This window comes from Archocentrus centrarchus, chromosome 16, assembly GCF_007364275.1.
Source record: "Archocentrus centrarchus isolate MPI-CPG fArcCen1 chromosome 16, fArcCen1, whole genome shotgun sequence".
NCBI lineage: Eukaryota > Metazoa > Chordata > Actinopteri > Cichliformes > Cichlidae > Archocentrus > Archocentrus centrarchus.
Window position 1 is genome coordinate 23,722,941 of NC_044361.1, and position 21,254 is coordinate 23,744,194.

Below are 21,254 nucleotides of genomic sequence, written 5' to 3' on the forward strand. Positions count from 1 at the left end.
CTTGGTTTAGTGGGGTAAAGGTGAAGAGCTGCAGCTGCAGTCCAGGACAACATCGTACTGAACGGCTGCTACACCGGCGTATAAAAGAAAACAAATCCGCACTATTTCACAATATTTCCGCTGAAAACCTTCAGATCCACAGAAGGTGAGCTAACAGAGCTAGCAGTTCAAGTTCATAGTGCAATAAAGTGAGCTAACGAGCTGCTCGCCAACATTGTTTATTTTGCACTTGACATTAACCCAAGGCAAGACGAGCCAGTGCAGCCTATCAGCTCGGTGTTACCGGTTTATTGTATTATGTATTGTAAACAGTTTGGTCGTTTTGAATGGATAATAAACAGGCGTGCATCTACCCGAGTAAAGAAGTAGTTATATAGTCTTTATGTATGCTAAATATGATGCTGATAGTCGAGCTCAGGATTTACTGAGCCAGTTCAGATGCATTACACAGTATGTTAAAGCTGCCAGATATGTGACATATCCATGTAGGACAGCAAACACCATTATGTTGCCCTGCTGAGTTGTCATGTGTGGGTTTAAACCGCCTTATTGTTGTTTTAAATCTAGTGCTTTCAGTGTTTTTACCTGAAAATTGTGACCCCATCCAAACCTGAAAGCTGCTACATTAGAGTGAAGTAGTGAAGGCTTGAAATTACGCTTCTAACATTACCAACTGTTTATCCAGGTGTGTAGCTGTTTAAGTACTAGTTAAGATGGTTGTTGAAGGTAAAATGCTGTGAAATGCGCAGCTTAAATGTTGTATAATTAACTTAAAAATGTTTTGTGTTCATCAAATATATACTTGCATGGTAAAAATTGTATGTGAAGTCTGTGGACTTAAATATGCAAAAGCTCTGGGGCCCAGATGTGAAATCTGAATGAAGAGGAACATGTAACTACAAAAGCCTTATCTGTTCAAAGCAAAACCAACTGCAAAACTGTTTTTGGCTTTTTATGCATATTTATAAGAAGCATTTGCTGTTTGGGAAACGTATCAGCAAAAAAATAAAGAAGAATAAGTCTTATCAAAGTGCTTTTATATTATATGAGTTCACACCCTGAGATACCAGTGATACAGAGCACGGTCAGGCTCTGCTTCATATCACTGTGATGTTTCTTTATGTTACAGGGAGAAGAAATGGCAAATCAGCTGTCTCAGTCTGTGCCGGAGCGGACCTTCCAGTACCAAAACAATCTGCCACCCCTGCCTCTCCCCTCACTGCAGAGCAGCCTTTCTAAGTACCTGGATGCAGGTAGGATACCTGCGGTCACCGAGTTAGTCAGTTTCCAGGTTTTGTAAATGTTTTACATGAGACCTATCAGCGTATCCTATCTGTTTGAAACTTATCTGTGTCAGAGGTATAACTGTCCTGGTCTCTGGTTTTTCATTAACCAAATATCAAAGTCAGTGATTTCGGTCTGTGATTCTAGCCATACAGTTTGTTTCTTTAGATATTTTATTTCTGTCATTAGTAATATTTTATTTTTCAAAACAACGCAACACAGACATTTTATGAATAAATAAATAAATGTTTGCAAATAAATATTGACAAATTATTGACCTAAAAGCTGAAGAGCTTTAGATTTATCACACCTATCCTTTTTACATGCAACATATTCTAAATGGCACCACTTTTATAACTAGATTTCACCCAAACAAACACCAAAGATGATACAATATTAAAAATAAACATTGAACTAGGACAAAAATAAATGTTTCATAAACAGTGGTAATCATACCGTACCTTATTTTTATATTTGTTTACTACCTGATTTTTTTTTTTTTTGGCCATGGCGGCTTGTGGGGGAAAGATACGGGGCAGGGCACGCAGGCAGGCTGGCGACAGGCCGGGGCTCAAGCCTGCGCCACCCACACCGCAGCGCGGCGTTTGCATGTGATCACCGTCTTCACCACTAAGCCACCCGGGCGCTCCGACTACCTGATTTTAAGTTTACACAGTGAATAACACAATCTTAGCTCCTCATCATAGTTTCTCCACAGGTTTACCCCTCCAAGAGATTTACATCTTTTTAAAAAAATATTTGTCTTGACCTTTGCTAATAACGTTTCCCTCTGAGTTTATTTCTTTTTAGCTCCAATGTCAAACAACCTCTGAATACAGTTTGTACAATATCAGTGTGGTGCTGAGCATAAGTAAGGCATGCAGTTTAATGACTATCCCGCTTGTTTGTTCATATAAACTGGATTAGTGGATTAGTGCTGGGTTTGAATGCGTTTCCCCAAACCTCCACATGGTACGTCATACAGTATATTGAAGTATTAGGGAGCAATATAGCATGTATAATGATTTTTGATTGAAAATGTTTTTAGTTTTATATAATATTGCAGTAGTTTTGGACATTTTTGTTTTTGCATTGTTCATATGAGCCTTCAGACATAATTTATAGTCAATTATCACACCCAAAAATCTGGTTACATACACTGTATTTCAGAATCATTCATCATAATTTTACCTTATTTTTTTAAAAATAAATATTGTTAAATATTTTGAATTTTTTTTGCCATAATTTAGTGATAATTTATTTTCAATTCATGGGATTCCCGCCTCACCTGGCTATCAAACTGCTTGTCAGTCAATATTCCAATTACTTTTGAGCCTCTGAAAATGGGGAACAGCCATTTATAAACATGGCAGTAAATCCTAAACAGTTAAGGCAAAATGTTTCCAAAAATTCATTGAATTAAAGCTGAAAATCTGCACTTCAGTGACATCTTAATTGCTTGATTTAAAATCCACTGTAGTGGTGTACAGAGGCAAAACTACAAAATTGTGTCATTTTCCATAAGGATCTAAATGTAGCAGAAATCACGGAAGTGTTATAAGATATATGTATGTGTGTTATAGCAAGTTTGTGTACACTACAGTCAAAACTTAGGAACCAGTTACATATTTAAGTGTTTTCTGTATCCATCCATCCATCCATCCACCCTTTCTTTGACACTTATCTTGGTCATGGGGGCAGCAGTCTAAGCAAAGAGATCCAGACCTCCCTCTCCCCGGCCACCTCCTCTAGCTCATCTGGGCATTCCCAAGCCAGCTGAGAGGCGTAATCTCTTCAGCATGTCCTGGATCTACCTTGGGGTCTCCTCCCAGTGGGACATGGCCAAAACACCTCACCTAGGAGGTTCCCAGGAGGTATACTGGTCACATACCTCAGCTACCACCTCAGCAGACTTCTTTCAACGTGGAGGAGCAGCGGCTCTACTCTGAGCTCCTAACAAATGGCTGAAGTTCTCACCCTGACTCAAAGCAAGAGCCCAGCCACCCTTTGGAGGGAGCTCGTTTCCACGCCTTGTATCTACAATCTAATTTTTTCGGTCACTATCCAGTGCTCATGACCACGGTTACTCAACAGCCTTGCCGTCTCCAATGCTGTGTGGATTGAGTGGTGGAAGGCAGAGGCCTTGATGGTATGATTTTAAACCAGCTTTAGGTTTCCTGTGTTTTCACCCATTTCTACACTGGTCCTAAGGAGGACTAGCAGGACTTCAGTTTTAGGCTGCTTTTTGCTTTGCCCACCCATTACTCTCTCTCAACCAGCTGTGTAATGTGGTCATAGACTGAGCTTTTCCAACAGGCAGCAGGTAAGTCAAACTCAGCTGGATTTAGGTTAGGTGTGTTTGGGGTTGATTGCCTGCTGAAAAAATTAACAGCTGTTCATTGAAAATTTCACATATCTTCTAATACCTGTAATGATCTCCTGGAGCCATATCTGTTCATCTTAATTTCCAAGGGTGGTCCTAATGAGAGCCAGTTTCATCATAACGTTTAAAGGTTTTTGGAAACTTTAAATATGCAGAGTTGTTAAAATGTTGTAGACTGACTGCCCTTCATCTCTTAAAGTAATGCTGAGTCTTACTGGTTCTTCTTGTAATATTAATTGACAGAGCTTGAGGAATGTTTTTTTTTTTTATATACAAACACTATCTCAGCACAAAAGAAACTGATGGCCTCAGACATATTAAGAAGGCAAAAAAAAAAAAAAAAAAAAAAATTGGTAACTTTCAAAGGCTCCTGAAGCTGGTTAATATTGTGCCAATAGTGTGAAAGTGTGAATCAAAATAGAGCACTCATGCTTTGTTTACACATTTTTCTGTAAATCATTTCACGTGTTATTGGTATATTTTCTTTTCAGTTGCTGCAATGTATATAAAAAAAAAGTGAAAAATAAAGAATTGTTTGAATAAGTAGGTGTGTTTTTGATGGGTACTGAAAATGTTTTGTTGTCGTTTTTGCAAGCAGTTATTACATCAGAACAAAGAGTGATAAAGACCAGAAGCTGGCGCTCGTGTTTAACAGAGACTAACTTTGCATCACCATGTTTTCACTTCATTGTGCTTCAGTTCGTCCGTTTGCATCTGATGAAGAGTTTAAAGCTACAGAGGACACTGTGAGGAAATTCCAAGCGGGTGTTGGCCAGGAGCTGCACCAGAAACTCCTGCAAAGAGCCAAGACAAAGAAGAATTGGGTGTGTGACTGAGCTATAAAAGCCTTGTTTTTGTCTTTAACATCTCCTCTGCAGACGTGTGTGTGTGTGTTTGCTATGTGGTTGACTGGTTGGGGTTGTTTTTGTTTGCTTTATTCTCCAGTTGGAAGAATGGTGGTTAGACACAGCGTATCTGGAGGTCCGCATCCCCTCTCAGCTGAATGTGAACTTTGGGGGCCCAGCACCCTACCTGGAGCACTGCTGGCCACCTGCAGAAGGAACTTACCTCCAGAGGGCCAGTATTACCACATGGCACACACTGCAGTACTGGAACCTGCTTCGCACGTAAGACAGACTCGCTCGCATTTATGAAAGCTGTGCTTAAGGATGTTTACACTACTTTTTTAGACAAAGCCACTATACATTAAAACCTTTCTCTGTCCCTGCCTATTTTAGGGAGAGACTGGCTCCTCAGAAAACAGGCAAATCACCGTTAGACATGGACCAGTTCAGAATGCTCTTCTGCACCTGTAAAGTACCTGGAGTAAAGAAAGACACCATTCGAAACTACTTCAAGACAGGTAGAATAAACTCTGCTCTTATCTTTACTTCAGACTCGCTTGCAGGATTTTGACCCTCTTTATCTGCATGCTTGTCATCGTTGTGTAATGCACATGCTGTGCTGTGTCACAGAGCATGAGGGACCGTGCCCCTCCCATTTGGTAGTGATGTGCCGTGGGAGGATATTCACATTTGATGCACTTTGTGATGGAGAAATCCTCACTCCCCCAGAACTTCTCAGGTAAAGATTAAACACACCACTCAAGAATAAAACACTGATTTGAAACCTTGTATCCAAGAGACAGGCTAACAGAACCAGGACTACCACTAGTTTGTTTTTTTAGTAAAACAAGAAAAATATTATAAAGCTTACTGATGAATACTCCACTAACTACCCCAAAGAACATTTTTGATTAGCAGTGTATCCGAGGAGTGGGCAGGGCGTGGTCGCATTAGGATACCTTGACAGCTTGGACCGCTTTTTTGCATCCTCCCTACAGACAGAAGGACAGTTACAAAGTAATGGATGCAAAGATGGAGGAAATATTTTAGCAAAATTATTCATGACACACTGCATTTATATAGAAATAAATATCATGATTAAAGAAAAGCACATCATCATAAAAAGGTTTCTACAGTTATTTTACCACAGAAAGAAAAGAGCCATGGGTGCAATACACAGAGAAGCATTTACTAATTATTGCTTAGTAATGGACTTCAAGAGAAACAAACAGCATACACAGTTTAATGACTCAGAGTTGTGGATTAGGCCTAGCAGACTCTGTTTGGCACCAGCTGACTGTGTCATTAATCATCACTGCCACGCCCCTAATGCTAGTTTTTATGAATTTTTACAGACTGGTACAAAAACATGCATTTTAATGCTGGACATTTTAACATGGGATTCTGTGGGTATTCTCTCCCTTTTGGAGCAAGCTTCAAGTTGCCACTAGAGCCCCTTGAGTCACATGCAGAAAACTACTGCTAGCAACTAATCTGTTTGCACCAGAAAGTTGGACCAACCAATCAGCTTTCTTCATGTGCCAGTCAGGGTGACACATGGTTGAGATCTGTTGCTTTCTGCTTCAGTATGCTGGAAGTTTTGCAGCAGCTGTTCAGCTGTAGAAGACAAATGATAGGGTAACAGTTGGAATGAAAAATAAAACATGATGAGGAAAACTGTTTTGGTGTATAAAGAAAATCATTTTTTTAGGAATACTTTTTTTTTTTTTTTTTTTTTTTAAATGAACACCAACAGAAAAACATTAGGCTGTTAACCTGGGCTGTTATTCTTGGCTCCATGGGTAGTTTGGATTGGTTAAATATACTGTAATATCCATAAGTCTAAAATATTTTCTGTTGTCTATTTTACATATGTTTTTTATTTTTGCTATTTATACCTCTGATTGTGGGCTGTCAGGAGATCTCATACCTTTAGACTAAAATTGGAGTGCTATTAAGACGAGCTCTGTGAGGCTGATCAGTGTTGCTTGTATCACCGTCAGAGCAGAAGAAAACAGCTTCATTGCTGCTACCTTCAGTTAACAAGCTCATCATTATGGGCAGCTGTCCCCACTCATCACCTAATCCATCCATTCATTAGCTTCCGCTTCCATATACCATGTATAATTCGGTTAACTCTGCAGAGTGGAAAAAAGGCCTGATGCAGTGTGTGTGTGTTTAACCTGTACAGGCAGCTGAGCTATGTGAAGCAGCGCTGTGACTCAGAGCCAGAGGGAGACGGAGTGGCTGCACTCACCTCAGAGGAGAGGACTCGTTGGGCGAAGGTAGGGGTGCTCATGTTTGGGGATTTGGAAAATGTGAAGCAGGTGATGGTGCAAGTTTTTGAAGGTCTCATGTTACTGCTGCATATCTCATGATTAGTACTTTGTTTCCTATTTCTGCAGGCCAGGGAGCACCTAATAAGCATCGATCCACACAATAAAACCATCCTGGAGACCATACAGAGCAGCTTGTTTGTCATTTCTCTCGACGAAACGAAACCCTACTCTACCCCAGAGAACTACACAAATGTACGGGCTGCACACATCTAAAATATGGCTCGGCATTTAAATCATGCTCTGGTCTCGAGAAAAGACTAGTGTCTGATTCATTTATTGCCACATTTTTTAAAATTTTGAGTGCAGGTGACTGCAGAAGCCCTCACAGGCAACCCTACCATCCGCTGGGGCGACAAATCGTACAATTCAGTCGTGTTCTCAGATGGCACATTCGGATCCACTTGTGATGTGAGTGTGCTACTTTGTGCAAAGCTTGCTATGAAATTCAAGATAATCATACTCATCGGTTTGTCCAGGAAACATCCAGTCCAACTGCAATCAACTGTTTTTAATATATTAAAAACTCCACTCGTTTTGCAGCACGCACCGTACGATGCTATGGTACTGGTATCTATGTGCTGGTATTTGGACCAGCAGCTCAGAGCTACAGAGGGCAAATGGAAGGTAAACACTACACAACATTGTGTACATAATTTCAAATATCTCTTTTCTGATTATTCCTTTAATTTTTTATCACACATATGCATGTTGCTGCTTTTTAGGGCTTGGATGCAGTCAGACCAATATCCCTCCCCGAAGAGCTGATGTTCACAGTGGATGAAAAAGTCATCAGTGATATCAGTCATGCCAGAAAGCAATATCAGGAGTCGGTGAGCTATCGTCAGTTCCAAACTATGCTATCAAAAAAAAAAAAAAAACCTGATGAAAGTGATTTGCATTGTGATTGAACTTGGAAAACATCATTCTGTCAAGAAAATGCGAAGAAGCTTTTACAAAGACAAAAAAAGACAAATGTAGTGTTGAGAGAGCTGCTCCTACTCAGAGGGGTGTACTGTGAAGGAATGTCTGTGTAGATTCTCAGTCGTCCAGGTCATAGTAGTCTCTGGAGCTTGAAAAAGGCGACTGGACTTCTTTTTGTTTTTCGCCTTTTTCAAACTCCAGAAAATGCCTGGATGACTGAGAATCTACACAGACATATTGCCTTGCACTTTGGGAGGAACACCCTTCAATTGGTGCGGGAGTATGAAAGGGACTCAAGAAAGCTAGCGGACTACAGGAACCACCTTCGTTTCAACTTGAGATGCAGACAGTCCAGACTGGTTCCCAAGAGTTTGCACCTTGGGTCCACAGTAAAAGGACATAGAGCTGACCAAATTCTATGGAGAGCACAGAACCACCTTTTGAGTGAAAGGATAAGACAGGTCCATTTCACCATAGATGCACTCCAGAACAAAATCCACCAGACTCAGCAGAAACTCTCATCACTCTTACCTCACACCATTGCAGAAGAAGTTTCTACATTTGTGGACAAAGCCCAGCTCGCACAACACATCAAAGGCAAGGAAAGACAACTACGTAAATTTCAAACTCTGCAAACCAAGGCATACCATTCATCTGTTAACAAACAGGACGACACGATAAGCAATGGAAACCAAGGAAAGTGGGTGAAGAACCTATCAGACAGGGTCCTCACCAAACCAGAAGAAAATGTGCTAGCCAAAGGACTCAACTTTGCCATAGCCCCACAACAGCTTCCAATAGTAGACCTCATCACAGCAACAGAAACCGCTATAAGAAATAACAAACTTTCTCATCCTGAAGCAGAACAGATCAGGATGAAAGTTTCAGCCACTCTCTCCAGTGCAAGACTTCCTCCATCCAACCTCACCATTCAGGAGAAGAAGGCCATCACAGCCCTAAGCAAGGATCAAAACATCACCATTCTGCCAGCCGACAAGGGGAGGTGCACGGTTGTGCTGAATTCATCGGATTACCACAACAAAATTACTACACTCCTCAGTGACAACAATACTTATGAGGTCTTGAGACGTGATCCCACAAGCAACTACAAGAAAAAAGTTGTTTGCTGCCTGCAACAACTTGAAAAGGAAAAAGCCATTGACCGCCCCACTTACTACCGCCTGTGCCCTGGAGAAGCCACTCCATGCATTTATGGACTCCCAAAGATCCACAAAGAAGGAGTCCCACTTCGACCCATTATCAGCAGTATAAACTCGGTCACCTACAACATTTCCAAACACCTCGCCACCATCTTATCACCGCTTGTTGGCATCACACCCCACCACATTGAAAACTCTACAGATTTTACTAACACGGTCCAGAATCTTGTACTGGATCCAGATGAAACCATGGTGTCCTTTGATGTGGTTTCACTTTTCACTTGCATACCCACACCTGAGGCAGTGGAGACCGTCAGAAGACGACTACAGGAAGACGATTCCTTACTGAACAGAACCAGCTTCACCCCAGATCAGATTTGTGCACTTTTAGATCTCTGCCTTACCACAACATATTTTAAATACAATGATGGATTCTACAGACAGAAGCATGGATGTGCCATGGGCTCCCCAGTGTCTCCCATTGTAGCCAACCTTTACATGGAGGAAGTGGAAAGTAAAGCTCTTGGTTCTTTCAAAGGGATGGCACCTAGCCACTGGTACAGATATGTAGATGACACCTGGGTCAAAATCAAAACCCAAGAAGTAGAAGCCTTCACTCGTCACATTAACTCAGTGGATAAATACATACGTTTTACCAGGGAGGACACCAGAGATAACAAGTTACCATTCCTGGACTGTGCGGTGCTTATCGAGGAAGATGGAAGCCTCAACATTGAAGTTTACCGGAAGCCCACACACACAGACCAGTATCTCCTCTTTGACTCCCACCACCCTCTGGAACACAAACTTGGGGTGATCAGGACCCTACAACACCGTGCGGAAAGTGTTCCCTCTAAGGCAGAAGGGAAGCATAAGGAACACACACACATTAAGAAAGCCCTCAAAACATGCGGTTACCCCAACTGGGCCTTCATCAAATCAGCTAAGATGCACAGGAATGAAGGCCAAACACAAACTACAGAGAATAGGAAGGACAAGAGGAACAACATTGTCATCCCATATGTGTCAGGCTTGTCAGAGAAACTCAGAAGAATTTTCTCCAAGCATGACATCTCAGTATACTTCAAACCAAGTCACACCCTAAGACAAAAACTGGTTCATCCCAAGGACAAACCCGCCAAACACAAGATCAGCGATGTAGTGTATGCTGTTCAGTGCAGTGAAGAGTGCTCGGACCTCTACATTGGTGAAACCAAACAGCCTCTTCACAAACGAATGGCACAACATAGAAGAGCCACCTCGACAGGACAAGATTCAGCAGTACATCTGCATCTGAAGGAAAAAGGGCACTCTTTTGAGGATGCCAATGTTCACATTTTGGACAGGGAAAACAGATGGTTTGAAAGAGGAGTGAAAGAAGCCATCTATGTCCACTGTGAACAACCATCATTGAACAGAGGAGGTGGATTACGTCACCAACTTTCCCCCGCTTACAGTGCTGTCCTGAGCTCCCTTCCCAGACGTCTCAACCCCCATTCACACCTTTGTTCCAGTGACCTCAATAGGCCACAGGAAACAATGGAGCGGAGTCCTAAATTGGTTTCAACTGAAACCACTGATTAAATATGACCCACGCCCCCTTCACACCTGGGCACATGTGTTCACGCACATGATCAATAGAGAGTCATAACCACCTCCAGGGGACTACGCCCACAGGGGTTTAAATACCTGGGTCTCTCCACCATTTGGTTGAGAACTGAAGAAGCCTTTCGGATGAGAGGTGAAACGTCTTCAAGAAACAAAAAGAAGTCCAGTCGCCTTTTTCAAGCTCCAGAGACTACTGTGAAGGAAGTTCAACAAAGCCAGGCTTTCTTTGCTTTAGCTGGCTTAACAAAACTCCACTTTCTCTGTTTAGCTGATCTTTCTGATTCGGGCTCATGTGACTCTTCTTTGGCAGAAAATGATCCCTTATGAGTGCCGCCTACTACAGTCAGACATTATCAGATGATGATGATAAAATGGTGATGCAAAAAGGAGAAGAAATTCATGCTGCAGAAAATCCTTAATCTGGTGATTTAGCACACAGAGCTGTAAAAAAAATAAACATTTAAACTAAAGTTTATTTTAATGCTCTCAGTGCTGCTATTTATTTCCATGGATGTTATTGTGTTAGATTGTAGTCTGATGGTTGTAGGCAGGAATGATCTGCAGTAGCGCTCCTTCCTGTACTGGGGATGTAAGAGTCTTGTGCTGAAGGAGCTACTCTGGGACTTCACAGTGTAGTGTAGGGGGTGGTAGGGATTTACCAACTTGGCTAGCATCCCTCTGTTCACCACCTCCTTGATGGAGTCCAGCAGGCAGCCCAGGATAGAGCTGGCTCTCTTAACCAGTTTATTCAGTCTCATCCTGTCGCTGTCCGTTCTGCCCCATCCCCAGCACACTATGGCATAAAACACTGCAGAAGCACCCGCAGTGTCATAAAATGTCCAAAGTAGTGCCTTGCACACACCGAAGGACCTCAGTCTCCTCAGCAGGTGAATTCGACTCTGGCCTGTTCTTGTTGACCTATTTCTGCCACGGTGAAACTACAATGCTCCATAGATGGACTGCAAAAACTGCAAAAAGAGTCACATTGTGAATGGTTGCCCAGCCTCATTTCCACTCATTTTCTCTTCCTGCTGAAGAAAATCTGAAGAGATCGAGTTAAGCTCTTTATCCTTGTTCACCTGCGGGTTCAACATAGAAGCAAATGATAGCATAAGATGGGGAAACTTGCAGATTATTTGCAGCCCTTCTCAGTCATGCTGATTGTTTGTTGTGCACAGTGGGATGTGTCTGCCACTTTGGTACTTTGAAAGCATGGTCACAGCTGTGTGATGGTCCACTCTCTGGTTTTACAGGCGCAGGACCTCCAGGTTGTGTGTTATGCTTTCACAGCATTTGGTAAAGCCACCATCAAACAGAAGAAGCTCCATCCAGACACCTTTGTTCAGCTGGCGATGCAGCTAGCCTACTACAGACTGCACAAGAAGTAAACACAGGTTAAATACACACTACTGGTATCATTCTTAGTGAAATACATGACCAGGAATGTGTCTTCTTTCCTCTTTCAGGCCAGGAAGTTGTTATGAGACAGCAATGACACGCAAGTTTTATCATGGCAGGACGGAGACGATGCGACCCTGCACCCAGGAGGCTGTAAACTGGTGTAAAGCCATGATGGACCCCACATGCAATGTGAGTGTGTGAGTGTTCTGGGGAAATCACAGAAGAAAAAGTGATAGAAGACGTAATCTCACATTCGAGCTAAACTTTTTTTTTCCTCTCAGGATAATGTCAGGAGGAAGGCCATGATGACAGCCTTCAGTAAACACAACAAACTGATGGCTGAAGCACAGGAAGGACAAGGTTAGTTCAGTTTGTGATTCTTGCTCAGCACTTTTTACAGCCAGAACAGCCTTCCTAAACAGTTCTCCTGGCTACACTTGACCCTGTACCATGTAGGGTTGTGTCCCATTTCTTCTGAGGATTGAGGTGGACCTGTCATGTAGCTTACCAGGTGACCCTCCATGCTCCATTCTCAAAAGAAACAGGACACCGTACCCTACAGGCAGCGTGCAAAATAAAGGGGTAGGGCCAAGGTATCATCAATAAAATAACATTGTTGATCACTGGTAGTTTTATTGCGGTTATTAAACTCATTGCTTTAACTTTTGGTGGCCTGATTGAGGAAAATGGAGCCTCTGCATCCCCCAGTAGTAGGAAAAATATCCAGAGCTGATAATTAATAAAGAAAGTCAAGAGCTAAAATGCCTTTGTGCAACATGGCTTTAGAACTGTAGTCTCTTTGTGAAATTTTTCACCACACTCCATGTGGTCGTGTTATGTTGTTGTCAGGTTTTGACAGGCATCTTCTGGGGCTGTATCTTATTGCCAAGGAGGAGGGACGTCCAACTCCAGAATTATTTATGGATCCCCTTTACGCAAAGAGGTACTGCACTCAGAGCTGATTTATGCCATAGAAGCAGTGTACTAGATGTATTATATACTATTTTGTACTATGTTATGATTTTGAACCTGTTGGAAATTAAGGGCAGAAAACCTGTCCTTAAATTAACATCCCATTGATTTACATCTTTGCCCTTAAAATCCATTTCCATCTGCATGTACGGTGGGAGGAGCGGAGTAGGGGTGGAGCCAGAAATAGCACATTGACAGTCCAGTCTCTTTTTATTCCCTTTCTTTACAGCAGTGCAATAATGTGCCATATTTACAGTGCAATTTGGTCCACTATACTGAATAAAAAAGAAGAAAAACTGAACTTATATCAGTGCTCAGTGTATCAGAGCATAAGACAATGGAAATGGTAGTTAAGAGTGGGGGAAATAAATGTTGATATATTTAGAGAATGTGCCTGCTCTCTAACTGCTTAAAATCAGCACATCTTTCAAACATCAGACAAAACTCCCCCTCCTTCATACCACACTTGGCCCCCGAGAACTTGACCATAAAATGAGTCCAGAAGGGCCTGGATTAATCAGGTACAAATGTTAAAGCCAGCATTTTCAGTCAGGCTTTCTTTTAGGATGACTGATGTGGTAGCATTACACACACAGCACAGCTGAAGCACTGTGTAGTGTGTTTAGAGGTCACAGGCCTCCCTATGACATACAGACCTTTTACATAATCTCTGAGCACATAATCAGAATCTTAATTTTTAAGTAAAGTATCCAGAAATTTGCTTCTCGAGAGTAACTGCTGTAAATATAATCACGGTGAAGTAAGGCAGTGCATTAGATTTCTGTCTGTGACTGTGCTGTGTTTGTGTGTGCAGTGGCGGTGGGGGTAACTTTGTGCTGTCATCCAGTTTGGTGGGCTACACTACAGTTCTGGGGGCTGTGGCTCCCATGGTGCACCATGGCTACGGCTTCTTTTACCGCATCAGAGATGACAGGTGAGCACATGAAACTTATTTCTTCTTGATCTGTCCTACATGTTTGTTTAATATGTGCACTGAAGGACATCCTGGTCAAAAATTACTTCAAGATTCCTCACAGTGTTACTGGAGGCCAAGGTACTGTAATGCCATCCAGACTAAGTATCTGGTTAGACACCATGTTTCTAAGATTTGTGGGGCTGAGTACGAGAACTTCGGTTTTATCTGAATTTAGAAGCAGGAAATTAGAGGTCATCCAGGCTTTTATGTCTTTAAGACATTCCTGCAGTTTAACTAATTGATGTGTGTCATCTGGCTTCATTGATAGATAAAACTGGATATCATCTGCAGCCTTGACCTCTTCAAGGTCAGACGAGGTCAAACGTTTATAAAATGTCTTTTATCTTTAAAACTATGCTTAAAAATCTACTGCCTTTGTTTGCATTAGCAACATGTATGAAATGATACTGGTATATATATCTACACCTGCTGAGACTTGAGGTCAGAGACAAACTTGATCCCCTGCAGTTTGCATACAAACAACACATTGGAGTAAATGATGCTGTCCTCTAAATGCTTCACTGAGCACTAGCTCATCTGGAGGAAACTGGCACTTATGTGAGAGTTGTGTTCTTTGATTTTTCAGGTGCTTTCAATGCCATCTAAAAAAAAAAAAGTATAAAAATGTAAAAAATCCTTTAAGTATTTAGACAGACTGAAGCGTTTGTCGTGTTAAATCTTGTAGACTGTAGCATTTTCCCTGCATTTCCAGCAGCCGCATTCACATCTCCCCTTTTCTTCCTTCTAGGATTGTGATCTCCATGTCAGCATGGAAATCCTGCCATGAGACAGATGCTCCGTCACTGTTCAATAACTTCAGTAGCTCCCTGCACGAAATGCTCCACCTGGCCACCACCTCTCAGCTATAAACTGACTTCAGCAGGAAAACAGGCTAATTTAGGCATTCATGTTATACCTCTAAATATCAATGCACATGTAGGTAAGTTCTACTTAATGTGTGACAGCTAGACTAGCACGGATCAATGCAAAGGTGCAGATTCTGTACCTCTAGTGTTTTTTATATGTAAAAGTAAGATTGAGCTAATTGTTCTAATTGTTTTGTGTGTGTACGTCTTTTTCTTTTTCCTGATTCAAGTGTCACTTTGAATTTGGCAGTTTGAAATCCTGACAGTGTTATTCCACAATTAAGATCAAATGTTAAGTTCAAAGTGGCTAATAACTGAGGTGCGTTTGCAGTATGCCTTAGTTTTAACTATGAAAAAGCCATTCTAGTAACCATGAAGGAGGCCATTAGGCTTGGACTACAGATGAGTAAAGTTAAATCACTACTGAATCATAAAACTGTTTCCACCGCAATTTTTTTAAGCAGCTCTAAGTTGTAAATTTTGACTTATGGATGGTTTTAAAAAAAAAAAAAAAAAAAAAAAGCTTCCATACTGTTGAGATTGTCTGGGGAAGCAGATATTTGATCCTTCTGTTGAAACCGTGCCTACAGATAGTGATAATATACTTGAATACCACAAAAAAGCCTTCGAATATATCCCATCACATGAAGTGCACACACTGGACTAACTTAGACACATTACAAAAAAGTGGGCACGACTCATTTAAATAAAAAATGATAGCTTTAACAAATTTAAAAATCAAAAGCTAAGGTTTGACTTCCAGTTTCTTCAGGTACTGCACATCACGTGTCCTTCTGCACACAATGCAACTTTTTTTTTTTTTGCTCTCATGTCTGAATGTTGATAAACGTACAGCGTGTTCACTTGGGTTTATAAAGAGTGCTGTAAAATCTGTAGAAACTGTTTCTCTACATTTGGATTGATTGATTATGCTTTTATAAGAGAGAAGACTATCACTGTGATTATACCACTTTGAGGGGAAAAAGTGGCTTTTTAGTTTAGTTTGAATGTTCTGAGAATAAAGTTGGAAGATGTCCACACTTGCTTTTATTACCTTTATTTGATTATAAAATATTAATAGTCTCAAAGAAGCACAGAAACAGAAGCGGAATTAAATTTAGTGAATTCCACAGAAAGTGTGGAATTGAGAATTATCATTTGCACAGCTTAAACTGCTGGTCCTCTAACTCAGTCTAAGAAGCTGAACTGAGTCATAACTTACGCAAGTAAGTAAGTAAATGCAAGTATTAAAGATTTGGTCCAAAACTGTTCCAGACAGGAGTGATGATCCCATCATCAGAGGCATAAAACCACAGTGCATAAACAAAGAGGACTGGTCTTTGCATTTACATGTTCAGCCCATAAAAAAAAGTAATGAAGGCATTTTTAAAATCCCAGTCTGATGATAAAAAACAAAACAAAACATCCCCCCCCCCCTCCCAAAAAAAGAGTCACTTTTCATGTTTAAACAGCAAAAAAAGGGCTTTTCAAAAAGCCAAATCTGCTGTTTCACCAAGCAGGAAAAGTACATACAGTGTATCAGTCAAACTATCCCATGAATGTGAGCAAGCAGTTGAATCAGTTTCACAATTTGCACCTACATTTTCCCAACACACATGCCAATTATCTCTTGTGGAAAGGGCACGTCAAAGTGACAGCCAATCAGAAATCAGAATTTATACATTTTTATACACCACTCTAATCATTAGGTGTTAATCGCTCGCTCTTTCACAGTGCGTATTTTACTCTGTCTCCCACCCCCCCAATGAGACACAACAGATGGCTGCCCCTCCCCGAGCCTGGTTCTGCTGGATGCTTCTTCCTGTTGAGAGCGAGTTTTTCCTTCCCACTGTTGCCAAGTGCTCAGTCATCTGATTGTTGGAAGCTTTCCTCTGTGTTATTGTATGATGATCTTTACCTTGTGATATAAAGCACCTTGATGTGATTTTGTGGTATATAAATTAAATTGAATTGAATAGTTTTAATTCACAGAATGCAGTCAACACTTTCAGTCCTCAGCTGTCTGAATTTGCATGTGTGGAATGATGATACAAGCCAACAGTGCTTAATCCAGGCCTATAGAAATGTAAAGATTATGGACACAAGGGCGTGGGTTATTCATCGCTGTGTCCCATCTGTTTGTTGACAAGCATGTAGTAGACTCCCTTCTTTGCCAGCAGCTGCTGATGCGTCCCCTCCTCGGCCACGACTCCTCCCTGGAATACAGCGATGCGGTCTGCGTTTTGGATGGTGGACAGACGGTGGGCTACGATGATGCACGTCCTGCCTTTGCTGGCCTGGTCCAGAGCCTCCTGCACCACCTGCAGAGAGATCATGACCTTGTATGAGCTCAAAATAGAAGTTTTCAGTTTTTAGATCAATTTTCAAACTTTTAACAGAGCTGATACTTGGAAGAATGAAGTGTGCTCGCTTTAAACAGTCACTTGTTGGTTAAACCAGACCCTCCCATTGAGCCTAATATCACCACACATTTTGAGTATATTCCCACGTTATTGCTCGTGGATTTTAGAAGTGAATCATTCGTAGAAGCTGGTGATGGGATTCACAAGTTCTCACCATGACAAGCGTTACAGGTGAAAATGGAAACGTGCGCTCACCCTCTCGCTCTCAGTGTCGAGCGCAGAAGTAGCCTCATCCAGCAGCAGCAGTTTGGGGTTACGGAGGATGGCTCGGGCTATGGCTATCCGCTGCTTCTGACCACCTGACAGCTGGGTCCCCTTATCGCCTGCCTGTGTGTTGTACCTCTGCTCATGAAAAACAAAGCGGGAATGCATAGCTGTGTTACTACAGATCGTCAAAAGAACAAAAACAATCATGCCTCACTGAGTACTTCGGCTCACCTGCTGAATGATCATTTGTTATTATTCAATCTGTGAAGTTAGTCTAAAGATTTGCAGATGGTAAAGTATTAACTAGTTTATCACAACAGTAAAAATAAAAGCGAGCTTTCCTGCAGAAAGAAGAATCAGATTAACCCTCATTATTGATGTGAAGCCAGAAAACAAATGGAAGAACCTGAACAAACTGAGTCAAAACCAGACACTGCAGAAGATGAGAATCCACTAAAGATAAGGACACTGTATATGACAGAATTTCACCACTTTATCCAACTAACGGTCATCTTTACTACATCTCCATCGGACAAACACTTATCTTTACAACGGGAAGGAAAACAATTGTGGGTGGCTGTTATCACACCACCCTTTCATCTACAGCTTTAGCATCACGCAATATATCGCAGGAATTCAGTCCATAAGGAGATTAAAAAGAGTGAGTTTTTGTGCAGTCGTGATCACATAAGAGGAGCCCTCACAACCCTACAGGTGGGCTAAGAAGTTCAGTCATTCTGATGGGACCACTATGGGAGTGCCTCAGCATCTCTGGAAGTGTGGAGGAGTGCACTACGAAGCAAAATTCAGTTGTTAGTGAACCAATTCTGAGCTTGAAGTCAGAATTATGTCATGAAAGTGGCTCCATTTTTACCTGCCTATGCTGAACACACAACCTGGTTGAGCATTAATCTCTTGTCCTTTTTTTGCAACAGTGTTATGTCTTACTGTTATTTTTTAACTATTATATTTTTTAAGTTCTTTATACATTTTTGTTTTAATCACCATTTTATCATCATCAGTCTCTGAATGGAGTAGGAGGCACTCATAGGGATGATCATAGGGATCATTTTATGCAGAGTCGTGACGCGTGAGCAAGGACAGAGCCTGAAGCAGAAAGAAAAGCTGAAACCCACTGTTGTGATAACAGTTATCGCTGACTGGGGTTTTAGGTTTTGTCCAGCCAGTTAATGCAAAGAAGGCCTGGCTGTGTCAAACTTCCTTCACAGTAAACCCCTCTGGGCAGCGGGAGGTCTAGCCACCTATGTTAAGCATCAAAAACATAGTTGAACATCAGAGTCCACCTCAGTGGCTAGATTTAGTGTTTATCATCCCCTACCTTGCTGTAATCCTGACTGCTTTTATTGACCATTGCATTATCTATTCTGTTTTACTGATACTTTGACTCTTCATACTCTTGCAAAAGCACTTTGAGCCTAATTTTTTCATGAAATGTGCTATAAAAAGATAAAAATAAATCACATTACCAGTGGCAAACCATCTATGAAGTTGTGAATATTGGCCGCTTTAGCCACCGCCTCTATCTCATCCATGCTGACTTCACGGCTGTTGTCTCCATAGGCAATGTTTTCAGCCAAGGTGCAGTCGAATAGCACAGGCTCCTGCGACACAATGCCTATCTGGGATCTCAGCCAGTGGATGTTCAGGTCTTTGGCATCTGATTTGTCCAACAACTAAAGGAGAAAAGAATAGCAGAGAACATCTGCAAAAACTGATTTATTTTTTTTGCCACCTTTATTTTACACTGAAAGCACTGAGGATTCATTTGAGGTTTATAAAATCTGTTAATCACCATGAACTGAAGGACATATTTAATGGCTAAATACTTCTTATAATAACTTATATATAATAACAAGTGACAAGTTCTTCGGCTTAATATACAAAGACTGATCAGAGTCAGTGAATCAGGGTAGCAATTCAGAAATTAGTTACATGTGCAGAGATTAGGTTATACTTTTTTAAAATAAACTAGAAAACTGGAGAGGGTTTAAAAAAAAAAAGACCACATGATAACAGGAGATGAGACAGCAACAAAGACAGTATTCATGTCCATCTCTTAACCAGATAAATGTTTTATCCAGTAATAAAAGTAAGGGCACGTGTTACATGGACCTCATAACATCTCAAGGTCCCATCAGCAGAGTGCTGCAAATCAGTCTCAACACACTAGCCAGCTAATCATTACCTAACAGACAGTAGGTGAAGAGTTACATTTGTGAGGCAGCCAAATGCACAGAGCGTGGGTGTGTGTTTCTCACCACTCTCCCATCTATGGGGTCGTAGAACCTCTCCAGCAGCTGGATGGTGGTGCTCTTCCCACAGCCGCTGCTGCCCACCAAGGCCAGAGTCTCTCCCTTCTTCACACTCAGATTCAGCCCTTGCAGGATGGACACGTCAGGGCGCGACGGATAGTTAAACTTAACCCTCTCAAAGGTCACATTACCATCAAATTGGTTCTGGATGAGGAGAAACGGAGCATTAGACATGCGGTAAAATGCTGCTTTTCTAAAGCAGTGTTGGCTGTGTGTCATGTACCGGCTGCTCTCCCTCCTTTGACAGATTATCAATGGCAGGCTCTTTGTTCAACAGCATCATGAGGTGGGCAGCTGACATTTTGGCTTTTGCATAATTTGGAGCGAAAGAGTTGGCCTGTCCGACAGCCATGGCACCAAACAGAACAGCTGAAATCACACTGGAAGAGAAAAGTTTAAATGTGAGTGAGTGTCACCTTTCACTGTTGGTGGGGGTACACATGATTACATAAAGCTAAGCTAACATATACCTACGACATCTGTGTGTGTTTGTAATTACTGATAATCGTAAACACAAATTTGCTCTGTTCAGTCCTGCTGATATGAACCTGGCTGATGCACTTATGCCTGTACAGCTGTGGTCAGAAATTTACATACAGATCACAGGTATGAATGTTGTAGTAATGTTGGGCTTTTATTGATTCCATTTCTAAACTGTAGTAGTGGTCAAATATCCAGCCAGAGTTATGCCTGAAGCTTGTTGATGGAAAGCAAAAGTGAGCAATTGAGGTGCAACTTGCTAAAGGGACATTAAACCAAATATTAGTGGACATATTTTATATATATATATATATATATATATATATATATATATATATATATATATATATATAAAATTACATTTGAACTTGTGCACCAAATTCATCTTTCTTAAAATAAGTAAAGTCCAATCATTCCACCCTGATAAAAGAACAGCTCAAAGAAATCATTAAAAACCCCAAATTACCATCACATTCATGCTCATGATGAGTGGATGTAAACTTCTGACTGCAACTGCAAATACTATAAATAAAAAAAATTCACTGATCAGGTGTCTTAGGACATTGTCAATCAAATTTAATTTGTGGATATGTTGCACTAGCAAACTTTCAAAATGGTAAATGGACTAGCTCTTATATAGCGCTTTTCTACTCAGTATGAGCACTCAAAGCGCTATTACAACATGTTTACATTCACCCATGCACTCCCATTCATACAAGCACTTCCATGTTTGCTAAGCTAAGTGCTTTTTTAATTAACTATCATTCACACACATTCATACTCCGATGGGATGTTCGGAGAGCAACTTGGGGTTAAGTATCTTGCCCAAGGATACATTGGCATGTAGCCTGGAGTAGCCAGGAATCGAACCGCTGACCTTCTGATCAGTAGGTGACCTGCTCTACCTACTGAGCTACAGGGTCCCTTATAGAGTACAATGCTGTGAAAAATGTATTTACCCCAAATGTTTGAGATCAGCAAACAAATTTTTAATGTTAGACAAAGATAACCAAAGTGAATACAAAATGTAGGGTTTTTCCCAGGAGTGGCCAGCCT

At 41.2% G+C, this 21,254-nt stretch overlaps 2 protein-coding genes across 3 annotated transcripts in view; one reads left to right on the plus strand and one right to left on the minus strand.

Annotated features, from left to right (window-relative positions):
- On the plus strand, positions 1 to 15,795 carry crot (carnitine O-octanoyltransferase). The gene is made up of 17 exons (XM_030749086.1): positions 1 to 145; positions 1,130 to 1,253; positions 4,367 to 4,491; positions 4,613 to 4,794; positions 4,906 to 5,030; positions 5,143 to 5,251; positions 6,704 to 6,797; positions 6,918 to 7,043; positions 7,158 to 7,259; positions 7,392 to 7,475; positions 7,574 to 7,681; positions 11,794 to 11,924; positions 12,007 to 12,130; positions 12,223 to 12,301; positions 12,791 to 12,884; positions 13,728 to 13,847; positions 14,638 to 15,795. Exons 2-17 carry the CDS (start codon positions 1,139 to 1,141, stop codon positions 14,756 to 14,758), a joined length of 1,839 nt encoding a protein of 612 aa, XP_030604946.1. The 5' UTR covers positions 1 to 145; positions 1,130 to 1,138; the 3' UTR covers positions 14,759 to 15,795.
- abcb4 (ATP-binding cassette, sub-family B (MDR/TAP), member 4) overlaps positions 15,704 to 21,254 on the minus strand; it is an 18,517-nt gene continuing 12,966 nt past the window's right edge. The window contains exons 23-27 of one of the 2 annotated variants that reach the window (XM_030749069.1): positions 19,942 to 20,098; positions 19,665 to 19,862; positions 18,873 to 19,079; positions 17,374 to 17,520; positions 15,704 to 17,076 (exon numbers count right to left, since the gene is read on the minus strand). In XM_030749069.1, coding sequence (XP_030604929.1) covers positions 16,870 to 17,076; positions 17,374 to 17,520; positions 18,873 to 19,079; positions 19,665 to 19,862; positions 19,942 to 20,098 — 916 coding nt within the window. In that variant the 3' untranslated portion in view covers positions 15,704 to 16,869. The remainder of the gene's footprint in view (positions 17,077 to 17,373; positions 17,521 to 18,872; positions 19,080 to 19,664; positions 19,863 to 19,941; positions 20,099 to 21,254) is intronic. The other variant, XM_030749068.1, reaches the window with a different exon arrangement.

What these genes read in the sequence shown, in the direction of transcription:
- crot (XM_030749086.1), top strand. Translation starts at nt 1,139, where the DNA reads ATGGCAAATCAGCTGTCTCAGTCTGTGCCGGAGCGGACCTTCCAGTAC. An exon ending in TCGAAACTACTTCAAGACAG is followed by an intron (nt 5,031 to 5,142) that starts GTAGAATAAACT and finishes GCTGTGTCACAG; the next exon opens with AGCATGAGGGACCGTGCCCC. An exon ending in CCCCAGAGAACTACACAAAT is followed by an intron (nt 7,044 to 7,157) that starts GTACGGGCTGCA and finishes TTTTGAGTGCAG; the next exon opens with GTGACTGCAGAAGCCCTCAC.